Genomic DNA, 21131 nt, shown 5'->3' on the forward strand with positions numbered 1-21131 from the left:
TATACTGTAACGGTACAATCTTCTTTTACTTCACGAGTCATCTTACAACACTTCTCCATTGCACTATTCCTATCTCGTCCTTTGCCTTAGGGCTTTACGTAACGTAGATGAGGGTACGTTTTTGAGAGTTGACTATACAGAGAGTTATGAAAGCGCCAACAAGCAGCCCTGTGACGATACAGGTTGCGGTTTCGGCCAGCGAATGTGGTCGGCGCTTTGGGTGTCGCTGAGGTTCTTCATGAGGAGATTCCGATTCTGGTGTAGGTCGAGTCTGCTCTATGGCGGACCGTTGTTGTTGGTGAACAACAATCGTGGGGGCAAAGATAAAGGTGGGTGTCTTCGGCCGATTGCTATCTGGACTCTCAGAATCGGCTGTGGCTACATCACCCAAAGCAGCCTGCGAAAAAGATGCAGCTGGTGGGGCGGTAGCTGTTGGGAGCGCTAAGATAAGAGTATCTTCGTCCACCGACCATTCGACGATAGACGCTGGGGGGGAGGGGGGCATAACAACGGATCCTTCGACCTTGGCTTCTACCATGTCGTCCATGGAACCGACTGATGAGCCAACTTCGGTCTCTTCGTAGTCCTCTACAACACGTTCAAGGTTGGAGAACATCCCTTGCAATCTCCGAACTTCTTCTGCCGCCACCCCCTTCTGCTTCTCTCGGACTTCCTCGCCGACAGATTGGACAAGGGAGCGAATGACATCCCGTATCTCGAGGTGTTCTCGTGACCACCACTGAGCTGGCCATTGTGCGATTATGAAGGCAAGGCTGCAGACTGTCTCAGTCGCTTCAGTGAAATCGTCGACGACAACACTATGGAACCAGGGACGCAGGAATGACATTGCCAAGCGAACGGAGCTTCCGGTTGCATCGCGAAGACGATGCTCAGTGGGAAGGCGCAAGAACTGATCTGACATATCTTGGCAGAACTGGCGGAAACTAGGCTTGCGATCCATGGTATCCCATGATAGGATATCTAACTGCGATGAAGACGACCGCTTATCGACAATGGTATCTTGGCGGAAGAAGTATGACGGGAGTTTATCGATGATGCTCAGAAGGGGGACTGAGGCTAGAACAGCCGAACTGGGGATAGATCCATGAACAAGGACGTCTTGCGACTCCAATGCGAATCTGTACCACTTCCAGTAGTCCAGATGCCTTCTACGTCACAAAATCAGCTTATCTGAGCAGCCAAGAGTCCGATCAAAAAACACTGACTCATTGGGTGAGCCCTTTCTTAGTAGCTCTAGAGCAGTCGCAGCTCGACCAGCGAGCTGACGTGAATCGATTATGGCGATTTCAATGTTGTGTTTAAGACCAACCCGGTACCTGCGGGTAGCCTCCCAAATAGCCCAGGCAAAGCTGAACGTAGTCGAGATGTAGGGGGACATGTGTCTCTGCGTCCAGTCCATATGCTGGGCAACATCTGCATAACTGCTCGTTGAAGCTACTGACTTGCCTGTAAACGGCTGTCGAAGCCGCTCTGCGGCCTCTCTATATTGCTCGTTGTACTTCTGGCCTACAAAGTAGGGCTCAGTAGCATCAAAGAATGGGGAGCGTTGCTTCGGAGTATATACGCGAAATAAGAAGGGGTTGTCCTGGATAAGGCGATCAAAGGTATGATCAGAGCCATACCCATACTGAGGTAGCGGACCACCTGAAATTGGGCTCGGAGGTGGGGATGGAACGACGGTCATCGTATGTAACGTCGAGGGGCCAGTGGATATAGATCAGCAAGTTGGGCTGAAGGAAATGCTTTTCTAGAAACTGGAATCGTCCTCGTGTTATCCAGCCCTATCGATCCGGCTCATGGATATGAAGACAAACACATGGACTCAACGAGGCTTTTAATTGCATGTACAGGTCTGAAATGGAAAGCAAAGGCACCGGATATCACCTGGAGTCAGACAGCTGCCACTTGACGAGCTTTCTGCTCACCAGAGTGACAGCTGCATATGAGTCGAAAATCGTCAATGTTCTTGACTGGAGGCAAACTTGGGGTGGACAGTAATTCCTGCGTCGTGTAGATGCCTGGATGTATATACCTTAAACTTACAGACAAATATTGAATGAGTGTTCTTGAATGAAGTTTTATATTCCGTTTGACACCGTAGGTCGAGCACAAGTTATTCCGAGCATGACCGTTAATATTGAGGGCAAATTGAGGATGCCGCTGAGCTTTAATTCCGAGTCCTAAAGCGGGTGAGAACATGCATCTACAACGTTTCGTCGGAGAACCCAACGAGGATACATCGTTTCTTTGCACAGCACCATCAACGTACCAAGCTTGGCGAGATGCTTTGCAGCATGGAAGCTGCACGATTCGATCCGATACAGCCTTTAGGCCGCATCTCGGAGAGGACTCAGATTACACATGCGATTGATGCGGCTAGAATACGTATCTCAGTTTCCAAGCTGTAATCTGAGCTTGTGGGGAAAATACACTTGGCCTCGACAGCCAAATGGACGTATCTGTCAAAATGTCATGGTGCGCCCGATAGCAAGTTGTAATGGTGACGATGTATACCCATCCTCCTTGGCAACCTCTGTGTATTCGTCCAACGTCTTTCATGTCACTAGTGCTAACAGTATATCAGATTTCCAGAAATGTGTCCTCAACATGGGAAACCATTTATTTCGATAATCTCCTCATCTCTTCGCCACCTTGGATAATGTGACCACAATTCCAGCAACTGGCACATCGAGAGCTTCCATTTAGTATGTAGGGGGATCTGCAATTGGGTACTATGGTTAATAGCGGCGGCGTTTATGCGGCAATCGTCCATCTTTCTCTTGACGCAAATCTTTTCCACAGCTCCCCATTGGTGATGAATCATGACTTAACTACTAACGATGATTAAGCGGTTGTCCGGTATTCGGACCTTTCCATCTTGGCAGCTAAGTAACAAAGTTGTTTTCGCCTTCAACGAAAGAAGCCGGCATAGGCAAACCGCTGACCGTCTAGATATGCTGCCGGCATCATTCTATTACCGTTTGTTCCAAGAAGAGTAGAGTGGCCCGGTACTTCAATCATAGAGTGCTTGGCACCATCAGAAATCGCAGTTTCTAGACTTTCTACCGAGGTCAGCGCAGTATTACGATTGAACAGATGAGCGGGTCACATTTCACTATAGCCGCTTCAATTCCGCCACAAGTACTTTTCTAATAGACTTCACTATTCTCAGAGGCTATTCTCTTGACTTTTCTCCTGTATTTGCAGATCAAGATGATCTCAGGACCGGTCATTCCATGCATCATACACTGCATATAAAGGCAGGTTCCACAAGTTATGATACTTAGCATCTCACTCATCATCCAGCCATGTCTTCGCTGCGGCGCCCATTTGCCACTGCACTACAAAGTGCATCATATGGAAGAGTCACTCAATCCTTACCTACGCGTCTGTCCTCATCTATGTCAGTTGCGATAACTACGCAAGGATACGAGGCACTCACTATTCCACCAATCTTTGACATCTTTGACGCTCCGGTGCGCCTGGGAGAATCTTCCGCGCTTGTTAGACGAACGGTCACGAAAACTCGTATCGCTCCTCTCAAACGCAACGATGAAAAATCAAGCAATGCCGCTAGCAACTTTACTCGAGCTCAACATTTTTCCTCACTACCTCCCCCCATCCTATTCGATGGCCCTGCTCGTCCAGCATATTTATTACCGCGAGCACTTGAAAATCGTCACAAAATACGGCAATACCCATCTCTATCGCATAACAGACAGGCACACACACCTTCATCCCCTTTCATATCAACCTCAGAACCTGTATATGAAATCTTTGATGGACCTTCGCGAAAAGCCCGTTACAAATATTCAACATCGTCCTCACAGGTACTTCAGATTCTATTTGAAATTGTCACACACTCATACATACTCCCTCTTAGTCTTCATCTCGGCCATATGTTTGCCTTGCTCTGGGTATCTCTGGAGCCTTTGGCTGGTTAGCGATGAAGGACCAGCTAGGCGATAAATAGTAGCAGGGAATGGGGACATCTTCATAAGCGGGTGTCAAATTCTTGGCTATGTTTGGGCTCGGAACAAGTATCGTTTCGCGCCAAGATATGTGCACATATGGAACTGCGAAACGCGCGGGCCCAGCCCACAGCTTGGGCTTACGGCCTCTCAAGCTCAGCGATGCGGCGTTTAGGCATACGGCTATGCGTGTCTGGGGTTAGATTTTCTCGTCGGGTGTTCTTATCTTTGCGTTGCGGATCTCACGTAGTGTTTGACGCCTTCTGGGGGCATTCACAGCTTATGAACCACTTTCGCAGATTTTAGAGTCGTGTGCTGTTTTAACTTGTATGGTGTGTATCGATAGCTTATTCATTATCAGAAGTATAGCCTTTGTAAGATGTGTATCATTGTCCTAGCAAGTGCAATCAAGATGTACCAGTCTCCTTGTCGCCATAAACATTATCTGCTGGAAGAGATACTACCGTGCACCGGCTTATTTTCCGAAGTTCGAATGCTCTTTTACATATGTAAGAAGGTTCGATTGACACAATACTAGGTCTCACAGTAGTAAACATTTATCGCTCAGGCCTCAGAGATATGTTCGAGCGCGTCAATTAACACCCACTGTGAACCGTTTCTCGTGGCTAGTGACTACGGCGTGATAGGGCAATTCATTCATATTGCACACTACTGCTTGTACTACTATATAGCTATATACTAATACGATATAGATGCCAGAAACCCGAGTGAGACTGCTAAGTTCTCCCCCTAGATTCGCCATGAACTGCGTTATGCGTGCATGTACATCCGACGATAATCCCCAGTGAGAAACGGTCCTAGCCATATCTCCGGAAAACGAGGGAAATATTGCGACAATATTCGCGTCGATTTCCGGAGAAAGATGAGACTTATAGTCGATTTTTAGCGACTCGCATCGAGCGAGATATTGTATCATCGATTGTGTTTGTGTACCGTAGATTCTAGTATATTCCCGTAGCTCCCAATTGACTTATGCATATTTGCTCATCGACGCAAATCGACCAAAAACAATTGTATTACGAAAAAATTACAAATGCAATAAAGAGTGTACTCTATATACAATAGCAGTGGCACCCCCACCCGTGCGTCAGGATGACGTAGCCCGCCAGCTTCTGGCACATGGGAGTCCTTGACCGAAACAGATCATTGTTAGATATACTTGCCAGGCAAGCAGACAGTACTGACCGTGTGATGGCAGCTGCCTCGTTCTCGTGTTTCTACAGCAATAAATATCAATTGAAGTACATTGGGTAGCTTTTAATGGAACTCACCAATTGACTGTCAGATGTCTTGTAACGATGTATCTGTTGAAGCCGCTGGACGTGTCGGTCATCGGGACAATGGTATTGAGCTAGCGATGATGTAGTAAAACAGTCAGTGAATGAACCTGACAATGCCAGATAACTCACAATGTTCAAAATGTGTGCATATATGCACCGTAAATAGCACTTACTTGTCACAAGAACGGACGACTGTCGAGTGGGTGGGATCAGTAAATGGATTGGGCCGTGAAAAGGCCTAGTACTTATCTTGTTAGTGGCCAAGCGAGAAAGTCACGCGTCAGATGATGCCAGGATGGTTGAGGTCAACGGCAAGGTTTTGCTGAGAGGAGGACGAGATGATGGAGGGGAAGAAGAAAGCTGAGGTGAAGCGAGTAGGGATGGAATGTCCCAATATTGGTCCACTGCATATCGACGTCATCGCGTGAAGTGATGGTGCGTGCGCAGCTGATGCGCAAGAATGTTCAAACGTTCAAATATTGAGCAAAGTCAAGTCAAAGTTGAAAGAATTTCAACATGTTCAACATTTACTCAGCGCTGAGCGCAATCATGATGAGCGCATTGCCAATGCGTATTTGAAACCCATTTGATAATTGATCGAGCGTTGTTGACATATTGTTTACATTTATCGATTTGCGTAGTTATTACAATATTCCTGGCATATATTTTATATCATCGTCGTTTGCCGTAGATATGGCTAGGACCGATTTTCACTGGGGATAATCCACCACTCCCCACACTCAGTTTCCAAATTTTATGCTACAATGCCCATGCTGTTTCAAAGCAGGAGGACATGCAAGATCTTTATGACTAGTAATTGTGCAGGACGCGACCGGAGCAACACCTCACGGACCGAAATCTCCCCCACAACGCTCAGCCACATCCACATGTGCATCATCCTGCGGCATGGCCGTAAGTCTATTACTTGCAAGTTGCAGTAATTGCCAATGCAGTCATAGTACGATTAACCACCACGATTGTCTTCAGAAGAGGGGAGGTCACCGAGATAGAGCAGATGACCTTCGGGGAAGCGCAATGGAGGTGAGTAGTGTGATGCAGAATAGCAGAAACTCATGAGACACAGAAGGAAGGCAGCTAAGAGATGTCTTTAGGCTGAAGTGGCGCAGACACAATAAGCTCTCATCAGTGACAGGCAGGTAGCTTTGAACAAATTCTACAAACATACTTGAGATAGTTTGCCCAGTCCACCAGTGTCCTCAATAAGGAATGGTACGATTAATTAGCAAGCAGTCGTTAAGTGCTGGAAGAGATTCGAAAAAAGCGCTGCTAAGCGTGCATTGATCCTCGGCAGCTCATCCACCGCAGGCTGCAGCACTCAATCGAATTGCTTCGGTAGCCTACATCAATTACCAGTATGCCGTAGATTATAAGCGCGGTCATCTGATCTTAGCATGATGAACAACAGCAAAAATTAACTCAAATATGAATATTCTTTTAAAGGGGAAAACCAATGTTGTGTGGCGTTGGCCTTGTACCGCTGGTGCTTGACTGTTACACCGATGAAACAATCTGGACGTCCCTGTGGGTAAAGTCAGCTCAATGCGCTACCTCCAAAGGATGCCGCCAAATGAGAATGCGAGAACTCACCGTCCACATCCGCCCATCACTCACTATCGTCCTTAAATTCATGCACGTCCGCATCATGTATCCTACGTCGTTCCTTGCTAAAGTCGCACGCGGGCCATGACTTGCGTGGGCATCCCCAACATCGGTCAACGTGTGCAACTCTTTCAAACTTGATATTGCTGCAGTAAAGGCTTGCTGGAATGATTCCTGTGATGATGTATCTCAGCCATGGGAAAAAAACGTACAATGTCTTTGATTGGCAGCGGTATTTCCAACATTTCCAGATCTTTGCACTTGGAGCTTAGCTTTCCAACCATGTCAATTGGAACTGCACAGTCCATGAGAGCAAGACGTTTCAAAGGCACTGTGACGGCACTGGGTGGAGCAATGAGATCAATGACAGAGTTCCATATAGGGAGCTGACGGTCCGCAAACTTGAGCACAAGTGTAGATAGAGAGGTCAGTGAAACAAAGAGCGATGACATTGTCATAGCCGTTGCATCAGATGTTGGACGCACGTCGATGGCGAGATGCTGCAGGCTGGGTAAGGTGATAGTAGGTAGGCAAAAAAGGCTTGGCGAAGGGGTATTTTCCTGCAGAAAATAAGCGAGTATCAAAGATATCCAATGAAGGAAAGACGCACGAATATAGTAAAAGAGAATTCTTTCAACGATGGGGTGTGTGTTGTAGCAGCTTTGATGACCACTGTATGAGGAGCCTTCGGACATCCAATGAGGTGCAGCCCACGAAGACGAGGCAGTAGAGGGAGCAAGGCTTCCAATAATATGCCATTCACTTCTTGAGACATCTAACCAAACCTCAGTGAAATGTTGAAAGTAAGCGAAAGGAACACACGAAGATCGTGAGGTGCGAAAGTGTCCGCTGTAGCGGCTGAGCCCATCTCGTCAGCGAATCCACAATATTCCAGGTCGGGTAGTCCAGAGTCAGGCTGCGTAGCGTTGTGATTTTTTGCAGCATCTCCCCTTGCGTCTTTGTGAGCGCAGCATAGATGTGCAGATCCTGCAAGCGTTCCTTTCCCTGCAGGGAGCCGAGCAGGGCTGGGAGGATCCTCGGCCCACACACAAATGATGTTAGGTTTTTGCAAACTTGTAGCGCATCCGCAGTTTCCGAAAGGAATTTCGGATGTATTTGTCCAGCTGCGAAGCCTGCGATGGACGGTGCACAATGTATGTCAATTTGACGAACATGGACAGCTAGATCAGGGTGATTGCGAAGAGTGAGGAATGGTGACATGATCTGATGCATAGTTATTGAGAAACATGCATGTTTCTTTTTCACGAACGTTCGACTTACCCCTCCTCCTTCGGGTCTATATCGTTTGGCATGCTTTGCGGTGAAAGAGACCGTGGCATATAAACACGGAATAACGCCAGCGAGGAACGACTTGCTAACAGACGAGACAGCGACGAGATCATTTCCAGAGATGAATGCAAAAATTAACTCGAGCACGTCGAGATTTAGGTTGTCTGCCGTGACCATCGGTTGAGTGTTTGAAGTAGACGTCTTTAGACTGAGATGTGGGTTTTCCCGAGCCACAGACTAGGTATCTGGGTTTTCTGCGACAGCAGTCAAGTCTGACTCGCAGATGCCAACAAATGGCCCTGAAGGGTAAGAAGAAAGATGGCCTGCTCCTTGTGCAGCCTCGACAGCTGGTCGCCGACGTTTGTGCCAAAAATAAATATGTCGATGAATTTATGTAAAGTGCTAGCCATGTCCATTTACGGTTCTACCGTGACCAATCAACTATAACGATAGAGGTCTGTAGATCTTGAACTTCATTGTCTTCGGAGACTCTCCACACATTGGCATCTAATCACTAACATACAGCGCACGCATTCTATATGTCGCAGTTGTTGTAATGGTGCAACCAACATTTGCCTATCATACTTGTCGGCACCATCTTTCATATTCAAATCTCCCATGTAATCTTGAGACGATCTCCATATAATCGGGCTCATCATCGGGTGTCAAGTGGCCGTGTCGGACAAAGAAATCAATGAGGACTGTGGGGTCAATGATTTAATGAAGATTTTGTAGGCCATGTGTATTAGCATTTACCGGCAGCGCAATTGGGCTTGAAGATTCCCTGCTTCAACTTTGATTTTACTTCATCCAGTGACAGCAACTATTCCATAAGATCGTTTGGCATGGTCAAGACACACACAGATATACGTACATCAAAAGACTCCACCTCACCGTCTAATGGACGGGGCTGGAACGGAGTATCATGTGGTACCCCAAGATCGTAAACGTATCTAGAGAGCATGTTGTTAAGATCTCGCGCACAGGATCAGACAGCACTTACTCGACCTCTGGTTGCAAGAAGTGCATTCTGTTCCTGCAATCATCTCATGGTTATACTTTGTAATTCACCCCAAAGCCTTGCAGAGCGATACCTGAAGAAATAGCTGATTGCTCCGACGGGTTTCGCATGATTCCTCACGATGTCTGCTTCCATACTGGCCTCCTCCTCGCACTCCTTGACGAGGCTCTCGAAAACAGGCATGCCACTGGGTATCCCGCCAGCAACACTATTATCCAACCAGCTCGGCCACCTGACGTGGCCATTCAGTTATGTACTTTATGAATATAAACCAATCAAACCCACGTTTGCTTCGTCTTCGCCCGCGTCGGAACCCAGATCTTCACTTGTGGGCTGCTAGCTATCCCTTGATAGATAGTCATATGTATTCCATAGGTTATGACACCAAAAAGAGCACACGCAGTGCGCTCCATCTGAAAGGCATAGTTTTCTCCTCCCTCGTCGGAATCATTCTCAGGATAGTAGTCGTGCACTCCAAAGGGATTCCGGTACACAGGGTACATCTCGTTCCGCCATTTTCGGGGCCCGATGCTCGCAGGGAACGCACCAGTATCGCGCCAGCGCTCACAGAGCTCTTTCAGCACTGCAGTGCGCTTTCTCGGGGTATTGACTAACGCATCAAAGCTGACACGGTACCCGGCCTGAGGTTCTGGAATGACCCATGTCCCAGGTTTCTCCTTTCGAAGGAGATCTACTATGTCAAGCCTCAAGAGCCCAACAGCAGGACTTCCTGGAGATTGCGATAGTGTCCAGGGCACGAAAGAGTCTGTGTCGGAAGGCTTTTGAAAGACATCAGTAGAGCCAAAGTTAGGTGGTAGGCGGAAATTGTCGCATATCTCGACGAGCTCAAGATAAGAAAGTGGTGAGGATACGGGAGATGGGGGGTCGTTAGACATTCTAAACTTCTGATTCACAGAAGTTGTAGTGCCCTATTAATTCGACCTTATATACATAGCACATACAGGATATCCACGCTCGGCCGACGCTCTTCTAGTAAGTCCCGACAAGTGCGCAGTGAAAGACCCATATACACGAAATCCATCTTGGCCTCAGGCTCTGTAATAAGACCAAGAGAATATACAAAGTTCCAGATTTCCGTGGCATGATTACAGAAAAAAAAATGCAATATGTACGGTGTGTGTGGCTACACCACTCGTGCAACCGTGGTAGTATTAGGCCAGGCTGGTCACGAGCCTACGGTGTGTGGTCAAACGATTAAACGATTTTTCATTGGCTAACTACGCTACTGATGTAACTCAGGCACCACATATAGTAAGTACCTCGTCAGCTCATTAGTGCTGCCGCGGTCCGGTCCAGAATCACGGTTCGAACCGGACTTTTGGTCCGGTTCTCTGTGGTTCGGTCCATGGTTCCCTCACCAGCCAGAACCGGACCGGAAAGCGGTTCTGGGTTCTGGACCTTCACTAGTGGTCCGGTTCTGGTTCGACTTTCCCGAACCTTCCCGAACCGTTCCTTGACCTTCGAATTCCCTCGACTTCGACACCAACCACGACGACGTCGGTGTCCATGTCGACATCAAAACACCGTCTTCGAGATTTGCATTATTTGTTAATCAGGCTACTGTTAGCCTTTTTGAAGGTAAGTACTAATCAATTTATTCTCAAGACTCTGACATATGTTTACCTATATCACAGATATCTACTTGTTCTAGTCTATATGCTTCCTGGATAGTCATGATCCTCCACCGGTTCTCAACTCTAACAGATCTCCTTGGATATTGTCGCTCTGTGGTGTTAGGCTATGTGCCATGCATAAAACGGGGTGCCGACCAAAAAACTGTGAGTTATTTGCCTGACGATGTCTGAAGACTGCTGTGCTCTGAACGCTGATGGCACCCTCAAGGATGCTTCTGAAATTACCTTTTTTAATGATCCTGACAATAAAGTACCATTGCCCCAGGTCGCATCTTCTGCCCAGCCATCCTCTTCCACTACATCCGCAAAGGACACCTTCTCCGTTCTGCTCAAGGCTGGATGCACCCCAGCAACAGTTGCAGCTGGATCTAGGCGCTCTGGCCGGCCCTCAAAACCATCGGCTCGTATTCACGATGCTGACAATGCCTGCGGTCTGTCTTCGTCAACTAACCGAAGGAAACGTGCTTTATCTAGTGCTACGGATCATCCAGCCCCCAAGAAAACTGCCATGCGAATCTTATCCCCTCTTGACTCCGAAGATGAAGACATACCCTCTACACCTGATCTGGGAGAGTCGTCTGCTGACGAGCTGATCCCCCAACCAGAGGACGACGATGAAGTTGATGAATCTAAATCCGAGAACAGGTGCACCGCTTCGACTGTATGTACTCGTTTATTGTCTTCCTTGAGTCTCGACTAACACCTGTATTTAGCTTTCAAAAAGCGAACGCACAGCGGACGTTAGGACTATATTTACCCGTTTACCTGATGGGTGGGTGTGTACACTATGCAAGTAAGTGGTCCATATTGTTTTCGATATATCATTTAATAACTTTCAAACAAGGTCCGCTGGTGAACCAGTGCAGAAGCACACCTTTCGTGGAGGTACTTCGACACTTCGCACACATATTGTCCGCCACAAGAAGTCGCATTTTCAAGTCTACAAGGAGCGTTGTGAGGCCGCAGGCATCACAATGCACTCTCGTGCGATCCCACCTGGAGAAGACGACATCATGACACAATCGCAAACAACTCTCGACGGCAAGCTTGTTTGCAAACCACCTGCGTTCACCAAGGAAGGGTTCCTTGAATATATCATGGAACTTATCGTGACGGAAGACGACGTACATTTATATATATATATTTGCATCAATTTATTTACATCACACCAGGCAATACAATTAATTGACAAGCCAGCGTTTCGGCGTTTATTACAGTATGCGCGTCCCACCCTGACTGAAAAGGACATTCCGCATCGCACCAAGTTAACGGAAACTATCAAGTCAGTCCATGTCTCATTTTGTTACAGTTCTTGACCCTAACTATAAGTTAGCATACATCGAACAGCGATGGACTGTGACGAAGGTCGCAAATGGGAGGGCTCGTTTTGAGGCAGTGGTGAGTACTATTCAAACTTAAGTACCCTACCGGTCTCTAACTCCAGATGTATTCTTAGTTTGACAAATATTATCAAGCGCCTCCAGCCCCAGGACCACATCCCAAGGAGCCAGAGGCCACGTCATCAACAATGAAAGCTTCGATTCGTTATGGTGCTTCCTGGATGCGCGACGCTATCATGGAACGTCAAGCTACAGACCATCGCATGCGCGATCCTCATCAAGAGCTCTCTGCATACCTTACTTCACCATTGGAGGAGACTGATGATGTTGTGGCATGGTGGGGTGTAAGTCAGCCCTCAAATTCATTGTTCCCCACTTACATTCTTGATTAGTTACATTCGCTGCAGTACCCAACACTAGCTCGTGTTGCGCGTGATTACCTGCCCATTCAAGGCAGTTCCGTTCCCTCTGAACGCGCTTTCTCCAGCGCGGGCATCACATCAACTCTGCGCCGCAACACACTCGCATCATCCACTTTCTCCGCGCTACAATTGATGAAGGCAGCCTATAACAATGGACATGTGTCAGCAGCAGTAGAGGCAGAAGGGTATGCAGTTGGTATGCAGTTAGACTAGCTACCCAATGTCATGTTGATGTCTTGTGAATGTTTTTTCCGTTGCTTGAAAAATTTTCGGTTCGGTTTGCGTTCGGACCAGACAAGAACCGGACCGGACCATTGAGAACTGTTCTCAATGGTCTGGTTCTGGGTTCGACAATTTTAAAGAACCAAACCATGGTTCAGTTCTTGGTTCTCGTCAAGGACCCTCTGAACCGGACCGAACCGGACCATGGCAGCACTACAGCTCATTGAAGAGAAAATTACACAAGAAATTATGAGCGTGGATGGAGATATTGTAAGTGTGCAGGTAAATCAAATGAGCGCTGAGCATGTCCGACCGATGGATTGACTATACGCCTATAAGCTCCCCATATTTGCGCTGCCAATCGAATGCTCGCAATATGCCACGTGTGCGCAATTTTGGTTGCCACCACTGTTGAAAATTGGTACGGCGGGTTGATCGACGGTACAGTGCCCAGGTAATATCGGGATGCGTGCATTGGCCAAACAGAAGCATCATCGACGAACAGGCATCGTGCGGAGCGCTGTTGAGAATAACAAGCCGAGCTCACCCTTAGTCGATAAGCTGAAGGTAGCGGAACTTCGGAGTGTCTGAGATCGTCGGAGAGTAAAGAGAATATATAGGACTTAGGAGATATCCAGAAATTAATTCGTTCTATTCTCTCCTATTGGCGTCTATCTATCAGCCTCTGAATCTAAAACTATAACGTCAACTATAAGTCTTATAGCCTGTGAAACGATAGGTTATGAGCCCTGCCGTACGCAAATGAAAACATTATCAAAACACTACAGAATCTAATCGAAACAAACCCCTGATATGCCGGACCAAACTACTGGTTCCTCTCTATCGTCGTTGTACTGTATCGAACACTTGAATGACGAGAACTGGTTGGGCTGGAAGCGTCGCGTCAAAGCCATCCTCTTCAAAAAGGAATCAAAGGATATGTCGAGGGTACTGTCCCTAAGCCTGCGTGAGGTCCGTTGCCTGCGTCGGCACAAAAAGAAGCTGATATAACAAAATGGGAAATCAATGACCGCAAGGCACAGACTGTGATAGAGCTGTCGGTTGCCGACGGCCAAATGATTCATCTGTCTGGAGCTAAAACGGCAAAAGAAATGTGGGATCAGCTAAAGCTCGTGAAAGAGTCGCGAGGCAAACAAGCGATTACCACATGGAGGCGCAAGTTCCATAGAACTTTCGCCGACGATGACGAAGATATCCCAACACATGTCAAGCACATGAGGGAGATCCAGGAGACCCTGCATATGATGGGAAGTTTAGTAGCAGAAGACGACTTCTGCACAGTACTTATCTCATCTTTGCTTGAGTCTTGGGACACCTTCACGACGACGTATCAAAACAGGATAGGTGACGCGACAGCGATTACTTCACATGAGTTAATCTCCTTAATAATGGAGGAGAATGCGCGAAGGAAGGAAAAGCTCAATGGTAAAGGAAAAGGAAAAGAGAGTGCGCTCACTATGAAGGAAAAGAATCCGAAAAAGAAGAGAGAAAGGAAGGAAATGAAGAGATGCGGAGTATGCAAGAAGTCCGGTCACCTTGAAAAGGACTGCTGGTTCAAGGACAAGCAGACCAAATGCTCCAACTGCCATAAGAGCGGGCACACTATTGAAACGTGCTGGAGCAAGGGTGGTGGACAGGCAGGCACAGGACTGTCAAAGCCTCCTTTTAAGCGCGCAAGGAAAGACAACGCGAATGTCGTCGAAGACGTCATTGAAGACATTGTCGAAGACGTGCAATATTACGAGGAGGAGGATGTCGCTTTTGTTGGCAACGATATGGAAGAGGTCATCGATGAACAAAACAATGGACTTCAAACCGAGGCAAATTATAGCCAAGGTAAAGCAGCGAAGTTGATCACGTGCGATTGGCTTGCTGACTCAGGCACCACATCACACATCACGAAGATTAAATCCGCATTAACGGATTATGTTCCATTAAAATCCCATAAGGTTACAGGTATTAGTAACCAGTCTATTAAGGCTGAAGGGCGAGGAATGGTTGAACTCGTGAGCAGTGTAGGTAAACAAAAAATAAGGTGCAAATTAAAAAATGTATTGTATGTACCGACTGCAACAAATAACCTTGTGTCTATGACCCGTCTAGACAGAGAGGGAGGACATGCAATTATGGGAAATGGCGGGATAACTCTAAAAGCACGAGGAGGACGCATAATAGCCAAAGGAGAGCTACAAAACGGGTTATATTTATTAAAAAATACCCGAGCGCAACTAAATAAAACAATAAAAAGTTATAACGCTCGTGAAAATATACCCGCAGATTGGCTCACCTGGCACAAAAGATATGGCCATGTAGCCTATAGTGGCCTCAGACGCCTATATAGAGAAGGATTAGTAGAAGGAATGGAAGTATTAGACGATAACTCACCTATGCCACAGTGCGAAGCTTGTATCCAAGCAAAGCATGCGAGAAGTTCATTCCCGCATGCAAAAGACGAACATTCCAAATCACTCGGCGAATTAATGCATAGTGATGTCTGGGGACCAGCACGGGTACAATCTGTTGGTGGATCAAGATATTATATATCCTTCACCGATGACTGCTCCCAAAGGTGCAGCGTCAAATTTATGAAGAATAAAAATGAAGCGTCCACCAAAGTAAAACAGTATGCGACGTACCTAAAGAAGCGTTGGACAGACCAACCAAAAAGGTTCCGAGTTGACAATGGAACGGAATATATCAATAATGATCTAATAACATGGTGTAAAAATGAGGGGATAGAACTTCAGACGACAGCGCCTTACTCACCAGAGCAAAATGGCGTGTCTGAAAGACAAAACAGAATGTTAGCGGAGCTCGCACGAGCAATGCTAATAGGAAAAAACTTACTGGAGTCTTTATGGGCGGAAGCGGTATCACATGCCGCATATATAAGAAATCACGCGCCTACGCGAGCACTACAAGGCGTGACGCCAGAACAACTATGGAATGGTAAAAAACCAAATATAACTCACCTACAGGAGTTTGGTGCGCCAGTATATGTGCTCCAAGAGGGCACAAATCAATCGAAAATGAGCCCAAGATCTGTAAAACAAATCTTTGTTGGATTTGCGGATGGGCCAAAAGCAATTAAATATTATAATACACGGACGCACCAAATCCGCGTATCAAGGAACTATAAGTTCCTAGATAACATCGCGCAAGTACATGATGTGCAGCGCGAGGGGGAGTTAGAAGGGAAAGACGCGCAGACATCACAAAATAGCGCTATATTACCTAAAGATGCCATAGAGGATCCTAAAGATCAAAATAAGCGTGAAGATCTGCAGGGAGAAGATGAAAACAACTCAACTCTAAAGAGGAAACGTCCCCTGACAGATTCAGATGAAATAGAACCGCCTAGAAGAACAAAGAGACAGACGGTGAGACAGGATTATCGCCAATTAAATGACCCAGAACCAGAATGGGCGTACCTTGCACATGAAAGACATGAGCTTGACGAAGAGCTCTATGAAGAGGAAGTAGTTCTAGCCGCCTACATGGCAAACAGCAGCTTCGAACCACATGAGCCAAAGTCACTAAAGGACGCGCAAGTGTCAGATGAGTGGCCAAAGTGGGAAGAAGCGGTACAAACTGAACTCGCTCAATTAGAACAAATGGGTACATGGGAATTGGTTGACCCCCCAAAAGATCGCACCTTAGTAGGAAATAAATGGGTCCTAGTAAAGAAAACAAACAAAGAAGGGGAAATAATCAAATACAAGGCGCGGTTGGTAGCCAAAGGGTACTCACAGATACCGGGCATGGATTTCACAGATACTTTTTCACCAGTCATGCGTCTAGAAACAATACGTTCAGTAATGTCCACAGCCGCATCCCTCGATTGGGAAGTACAGCAGATGGACGTAAAAGGAGCGTACCTAAACGGCGTACTGAAAGAAGAAGTATACATGAAACAGCCCGAAGGCTATGATGACGGAACCGGCTGAGTATGCCGATTAAAGAAGACCCTTTATGGCCTTAAACAATCGGGTAGAGAATGGAACCTTGAACTAAATGGACGCCTAACAAAAATCGGATTCAGACGACTAAAGTCGGATCCATGCACTTACATCAGAGAATCCGAAAAAGGGACGGAAATAATAACTGTCTGGGTTGACGACCTGTTGCTATTCGCAGACCATTCGAGTCTGATGGATCAATTAAAAGAGCAACTAAAGAGTATACTCGATATTACTGACCTTGGAGAACCGAAAAAGATTGTTGGGATCGAAATAACGCGAGATAGACTGAACAGGTCGATTAAACTCTCACAAACAAAATATATTGAATCGATCCTGCAAAAACAAGGTCTAGAGTCGAGTAATTCAGTAGGTATGCCATTAGATCCAAAAATTATGCTCGAAAAAGAAGCAACAGACCAGGAAGGCAACCGGAGTAATACTTATGCGTCACTGATCGGATCGCTGATGTATTTGGCCGTAGCGACGCGTCCAGATATCGCATACGCTATTCAAAGACTTAGCTCGTTTACTGCAAACCCAGGATTAGCGCATTGGGTAGCAGCAAAATGTGTATTAAGATACTTAGCTGGAACGCGAGAACTTGGAATCAAGTACCAAGGGACCGGAAAACCTGATAAAGGGCAAATTCAAGTCGTCGGATGGTCAGATGCAGATTATGCGAACGATCCTAGAGACTGACTATCGATATCAGGATATGTATTCAAACTGGGAGGAGGAGCAATTACCTGGAGTTCCAAAAAGCAAAACACAGTATCCCTCTCATCGACAGAAGCGGAATACACTGCGATGGCACACGCAACACGTGAGGCCGTATGGCTTCGGAACCTCTTTGAGGAATTAAACATACCTCAGGATGCTCCAACCGTTCTCCATGGCGATAACATGTCCGCATTGGCAATTGCTAGAGACTCACAATATCATTCGAGGTCCAAGCACTTCGATGTAAAAGATCATTATATCAGGCAGAAAATACAAGATGGAGTAATCCACGAACAGTATTGCCGCACCAATGATATGGTGGCAGATGTTCTGACGAAGTCGTTACATAAGCCGAAGCACTGCAAATTTGTCAGCAACTTAGGCATGACTTCGGCTTGAGGGGGAGTGTTGAGAATAACAAGCCAAGCTCACCCTTAGTCAATAAGCCGAAGGTAGCGGAACTTCAGAGTGTCTGAGATCGTCGGAGAGTAAAGAGAATATATAGGACTTAGGAGATATCCAGAAATTAATTCGTTCTATTCTCTCCTATTGGCGTCTATCTATCAGCCTCTGAATCTAAAACTATAACGTCAACTATAAGTCTTATAGCCTGTGAAACGATAAGCGCAGATACAATTCCGTTGTTGGAATAGATGTTTTTGCTTCGCGAAGAAGCACGGAAGTTGAATCAAACACTTCCTGCGACGACCTATTGCACGTTTCCGCGAAACGACAACACTGGACAAATAGATGGTGTGGAGTCTCCAAGCACTTGCATCCAAAGCGGCACCATGGAGAGGTATTTTGCAGACGAGTGAAAAACACACTCGCAGTGGCCAATTGTCATGACCGTGCATAGAGTTGTACCAATGCCGCAAATGCATATGGTGTGCGCACATATGGGTGTTCTGGTGGAGCATGCGAGTCATAAAGAGGCAGCGCAAGGGTACTGCGAGGCTTAAAGGTCGGATCAGCTGCAGCGCTGCGCAAGAGTATGTAAGTAAAGAAGATATAGAAGACTCAATGAATTTTGAAGTCGAAGAATATAGTGAGAAAGTATTGAGTGTAAATGTCGCGGACGGAACAGGATAAGGGCGAATTAATCGAGTATGAGAATCACGAGCAAATGTATCGACAATCACATTAGCTTGGGCAGGAAGGGAGGATGAAGTGGTGTGAGCCTTGATGTGTGAGAGAGTGGGAGGATTAGAAGAGGATGATAGAATGGATGATAGCCAACGATAGAGTGAACATGTGGGTAATGTAGACCAGGAGTGGGGTAGAAGGGGCGAGACGATGCTTGATTCCATAATGCGTACAGCATTTAGATGATCACTGTGAATTGTGGTGTTTGGCACACCACCTGAACGAGCCAACAAAGCGGATACGATAAGACCGTACACTTCCCCGTGGAGGATGGTTGCTCCGTTAGCGTAGTTATCCAAAGACCCCACAAGTGAGCCTGTTGCGGCGGTTACTACGAAAGTTACGGAACATACACAATTGAAGTTCGCATGGGGCGGTACCATTGAACCATCACAAGCGATCAGGGAATCTGGCAGAAGCTGACGTGGGAGTTGGGGGGAAACATGTACAGCACCAAGTAGGGCTAATTCAGCATAATGTTGCCTAACAGCCCGTGGAATAAGTAGCAAGGCTCGGTCAGGCAAAGGTATGGCACTTGGTTGGATGCCAAGATAGATATTGGACAGGGCACCTGGATTGAGAGATTGTAGCCAACCGCCAAGCATGCAAATTGTCGCGGGAGAAAGTCGCAGGCTAAGACGAGGAAGGTCCGCGGGTTGGGCAGTGAGGAGGTCACCAAGCCACGAGTACCCTTCAGTCTCAAGAACTGAAATGAGATATGGGGAGAGTGGAAAGGAAGAAGATGGACATGCATGCGAAAGATGGCGAAGAGCGATGTCGCCAAGCAGGAATGACTGATCGGTAGTTGGTACACTGAGCTCAGAGTGCCGCAGAGTCTCATGTGCGATAATCCAAGTCATAGGTAAAGCACGCTTCAGCCGTATAAAACTCCGCTGCAAAGAAGGCCCATCCAAAGGGTACATGCAGTGGTTCAGGCTGCACATCCAGTCGGACAACGTAATCGCTGCCATGGTACGAAAGGCTGGGATGTGGTGATTAAGGTCACGTAACATACCCTGGAGTGCGAGTGTGTCATTGAGACGGGAGATGGAGGGAAAGCCCATGCCAAAGAGGTCAGTGGGCAAGGAGAGAAGTGTGGAATTGAAATGGAATGGGAAGCGGTAGTAGTCGTGCACATGTCGTGCAATCATATGATCCAGTTGTTGTGCTTGGATTCTTGTTACTGGCTGGAAGGCAAGAAGGGGGCGAATACGAGACACGAGACACTGTGATATAATGCGACGTAGAGCAGTGAGTGGTAATTGGCAGTGCATACGAGGGAAACTGAATGAAACAATGATGTCACGTATTTTTGCAAACTGTGTGAGTGGATCATTGACAGACACACGCAAAAATTCGACGTGAGATGTAATCACGCGAACAGAGCGCATACACACTGTTGGTGAAGTCGGGTCAGCGGGCCACACAGAGGGCAGTGAAAGAGACATCGGAGGATCAGGGACATTGAGAACAAACACCGCTGATTTGTCCCAATTGGTGAGCCATCCATAGGCAGCCTGAAAACGCTCCATTGCCAAACAAGACCGTTCGAGTGATGGTAGACTCCCTGCAAAAAGCAAGGAGTCATCTGTTGCCTCGCACATTGCAAGCGCAAGTGATAGGCGGTCAGCTGGGACATGCTCCCTATGATCCATATGCTGGATGGAGGAGACAGTGACTCCATCGTGATGCGCAAGGAAGAGATCATGAAGCCAGTGGTTACCAAGACTGGTTGTGAGTGTTGACTTGAGGGGAGAAATCGGGCCACCTTGCTTTGTTACACCAGTAATAGTCAAGGGTTCGGTTAGTCCATATGCGGTATGCACGCAGTACAGAACCTCCGACTGTGCTGACGAGTCGAAATCGACGATGGTTTGTGGAAGACCGTAAGCAGTGATGGCGTCATAAAATCCTTGAGGTTCGAGTTTGTCGAAGCCTTTCTGTTGGTCTCTGCGAAGGAGGAATAATGGTGTGTGATGACGATTTGACCAACATTCCAACTGCGAAAGAAAGGATGTCAGGTCCCTTCCTTGAACACCCAGTTGTGTTGCAACCTGCCCTTTGGGAAGGACACGAAGTCTAGCGAGGTAAGGGATAAGAAGTGAATTGAGCCATGTGAAAGGGATGTTGAGCAAGAAGTTACTGCAACAGATTCCACGGTAGTTGGCGAGTGATGTCCGTGGGCCTCGTTTGTAAATAGTTGTCATGTTGGTTGGTTTCACCGATGCTGGAAAATGTGAGTTGCAAATTTCGTAGTTGATGAGCTGAAGCACGAGACGGAGTGCAGTGTCACTGAGTGACTTCACACACCACTTTTCCCAGTTGTCAGGTCCAGGGCTCGGGCGAGGATTGCCTTTGCGCAAAGTTGCTCGCAGGGACTCGACTGTCATTGCCACTGGCCAAGTAAAGGGGTCTTGTG

The 21131-nt window shown here is 47.0% G+C and overlaps 5 protein-coding genes across 5 annotated transcripts; 1 reads left to right on the forward strand and 4 right to left on the reverse strand.

Annotated features, from left to right (window-relative positions):
* Positions 1–42: 42 nt before the first annotated feature.
* F5147DRAFT_397337 (uncharacterized protein) lies at positions 43–1808 on the reverse strand. The gene is made up of 2 exons (XM_041429592.1): positions 1227–1808; positions 43–1169 (listed from the first exon to the last, which is right to left on the reverse strand). The coding sequence occupies exons 1-2, from the start codon at positions 1703–1705 to the stop codon at positions 95–97; spliced, it is 1554 nt and encodes a 517-aa protein (XP_041287927.1). The 5' UTR covers positions 1706–1808; the 3' UTR covers positions 43–94.
* Positions 1809–3175: 1367 nt separating this feature from the next.
* On the forward strand, positions 3176–4133 carry F5147DRAFT_397348 (uncharacterized protein). The gene is made up of 2 exons (XM_041429593.1): positions 3176–3851; positions 3905–4133. The coding sequence occupies exons 1-2, from the start codon at positions 3330–3332 to the stop codon at positions 3992–3994; spliced, it is 612 nt and encodes a 203-aa protein (XP_041287928.1). The 5' UTR covers positions 3176–3329; the 3' UTR covers positions 3995–4133.
* Positions 4134–6313: 2180 nt separating this feature from the next.
* F5147DRAFT_755052 (uncharacterized protein) lies at positions 6314–8563 on the reverse strand. The gene is made up of 7 exons (XM_041440314.1): positions 8195–8563; positions 7736–8137; positions 7524–7688; positions 7126–7473; positions 6902–7075; positions 6480–6833; positions 6314–6406 (listed from the first exon to the last, which is right to left on the reverse strand). The coding sequence occupies exons 1-6, from the start codon at positions 8378–8380 to the stop codon at positions 6726–6728; spliced, it is 1383 nt and encodes a 460-aa protein (XP_041287929.1). The 5' UTR covers positions 8381–8563; the 3' UTR covers positions 6314–6406; positions 6480–6725.
* Positions 8564–8568: 5 nt separating this feature from the next.
* On the reverse strand, positions 8569–10402 carry F5147DRAFT_717746 (NUDIX hydrolase domain-like protein). The gene is made up of 6 exons (XM_041438664.1): positions 9510–10402; positions 9298–9456; positions 9207–9239; positions 9078–9156; positions 8960–9026; positions 8569–8904 (listed from the first exon to the last, which is right to left on the reverse strand). The coding sequence occupies exons 1-6, from the start codon at positions 10118–10120 to the stop codon at positions 8783–8785; spliced, it is 1071 nt and encodes a 356-aa protein (XP_041287930.1). The 5' UTR covers positions 10121–10402; the 3' UTR covers positions 8569–8782.
* Positions 10403–18122: 7720 nt separating this feature from the next.
* F5147DRAFT_747684 (uncharacterized protein) lies at positions 18123–21102 on the reverse strand (the record flags this gene model as incomplete). The annotated part of the gene is made up of 7 exons (XM_041439972.1): positions 18123–18148; positions 18301–18392; positions 18417–18515; positions 18587–19043; positions 19728–20390; positions 20598–20854; positions 21023–21102. 7 exons carry the CDS (start codon positions 21100–21102, stop codon positions 18123–18125), a joined length of 1674 nt encoding a protein of 557 aa, XP_041287931.1.
* Positions 21103–21131: the final 29 nt, after the last annotated feature.

Source organism: Suillus discolor, assembly GCF_016758755.1.
Source record: "Suillus discolor strain FC423 chromosome Unknown F5147scaffold_73, whole genome shotgun sequence".
Classification (NCBI taxonomy): Eukaryota; Fungi; Basidiomycota; class Agaricomycetes; order Boletales; family Suillaceae; genus Suillus; species Suillus discolor.

What these genes read in the sequence shown, in the direction of transcription:
- F5147DRAFT_397348 (XM_041429593.1), top strand. Translation starts at nt 3,330, where the DNA reads ATGTCTTCGCTGCGGCGCCCATTTGCCACTGCACTACAAAGTGCATCA. An exon ending in ATTCAACATCGTCCTCACAG is followed by an intron (nt 3,852 to 3,904) that starts GTACTTCAGATT and finishes ACTCCCTCTTAG; the next exon opens with TCTTCATCTCGGCCATATGT.
- F5147DRAFT_397337 (XM_041429592.1), bottom strand. Translation starts at nt 1,705, where the DNA reads ATGACCGTCGTTCCATCCCCACCTCCGAGCCCAATTTCAGGTGGTCCG. An exon ending in AGAAAGGGCTCACCCAATGA is followed by an intron (nt 1,170 to 1,226) that starts GTCAGTGTTTTT and finishes TTTGTGACGTAG; the next exon opens with AAGGCATCTGGACTACTGGA.
- F5147DRAFT_755052 (XM_041440314.1), bottom strand. Translation starts at nt 8,380, where the DNA reads ATGGTCACGGCAGACAACCTAAATCTCGACGTGCTCGAGTTAATTTTT. An exon ending in TTTCGCACCTCACGATCTTC is followed by an intron (nt 7,689 to 7,735) that starts GTGTGTTCCTTT and finishes AGGTTTGGTTAG; the next exon opens with ATGTCTCAAGAAGTGAATGG. An exon ending in CGCTGCCAATCAAAGACATT is followed by an intron (nt 7,076 to 7,125) that starts GTACGTTTTTTT and finishes GAATCATTCCAG; the next exon opens with CAAGCCTTTACTGCAGCAAT.
- F5147DRAFT_717746 (XM_041438664.1), bottom strand. Translation starts at nt 10,120, where the DNA reads ATGTCTAACGACCCCCCATCTCCCGTATCCTCACCACTTTCTTATCTT. An exon ending in CGGGCGAAGACGAAGCAAAC is followed by an intron (nt 9,457 to 9,509) that starts GTGGGTTTGATT and finishes TGGCCACGTCAG; the next exon opens with GTGGCCGAGCTGGTTGGATA. An exon ending in GTGAGGTGGAGTCTTTTGAT is followed by an intron (nt 9,027 to 9,077) that starts GTACGTATATCT and finishes CTTATGGAATAG; the next exon opens with TTGCTGTCACTGGATGAAGT.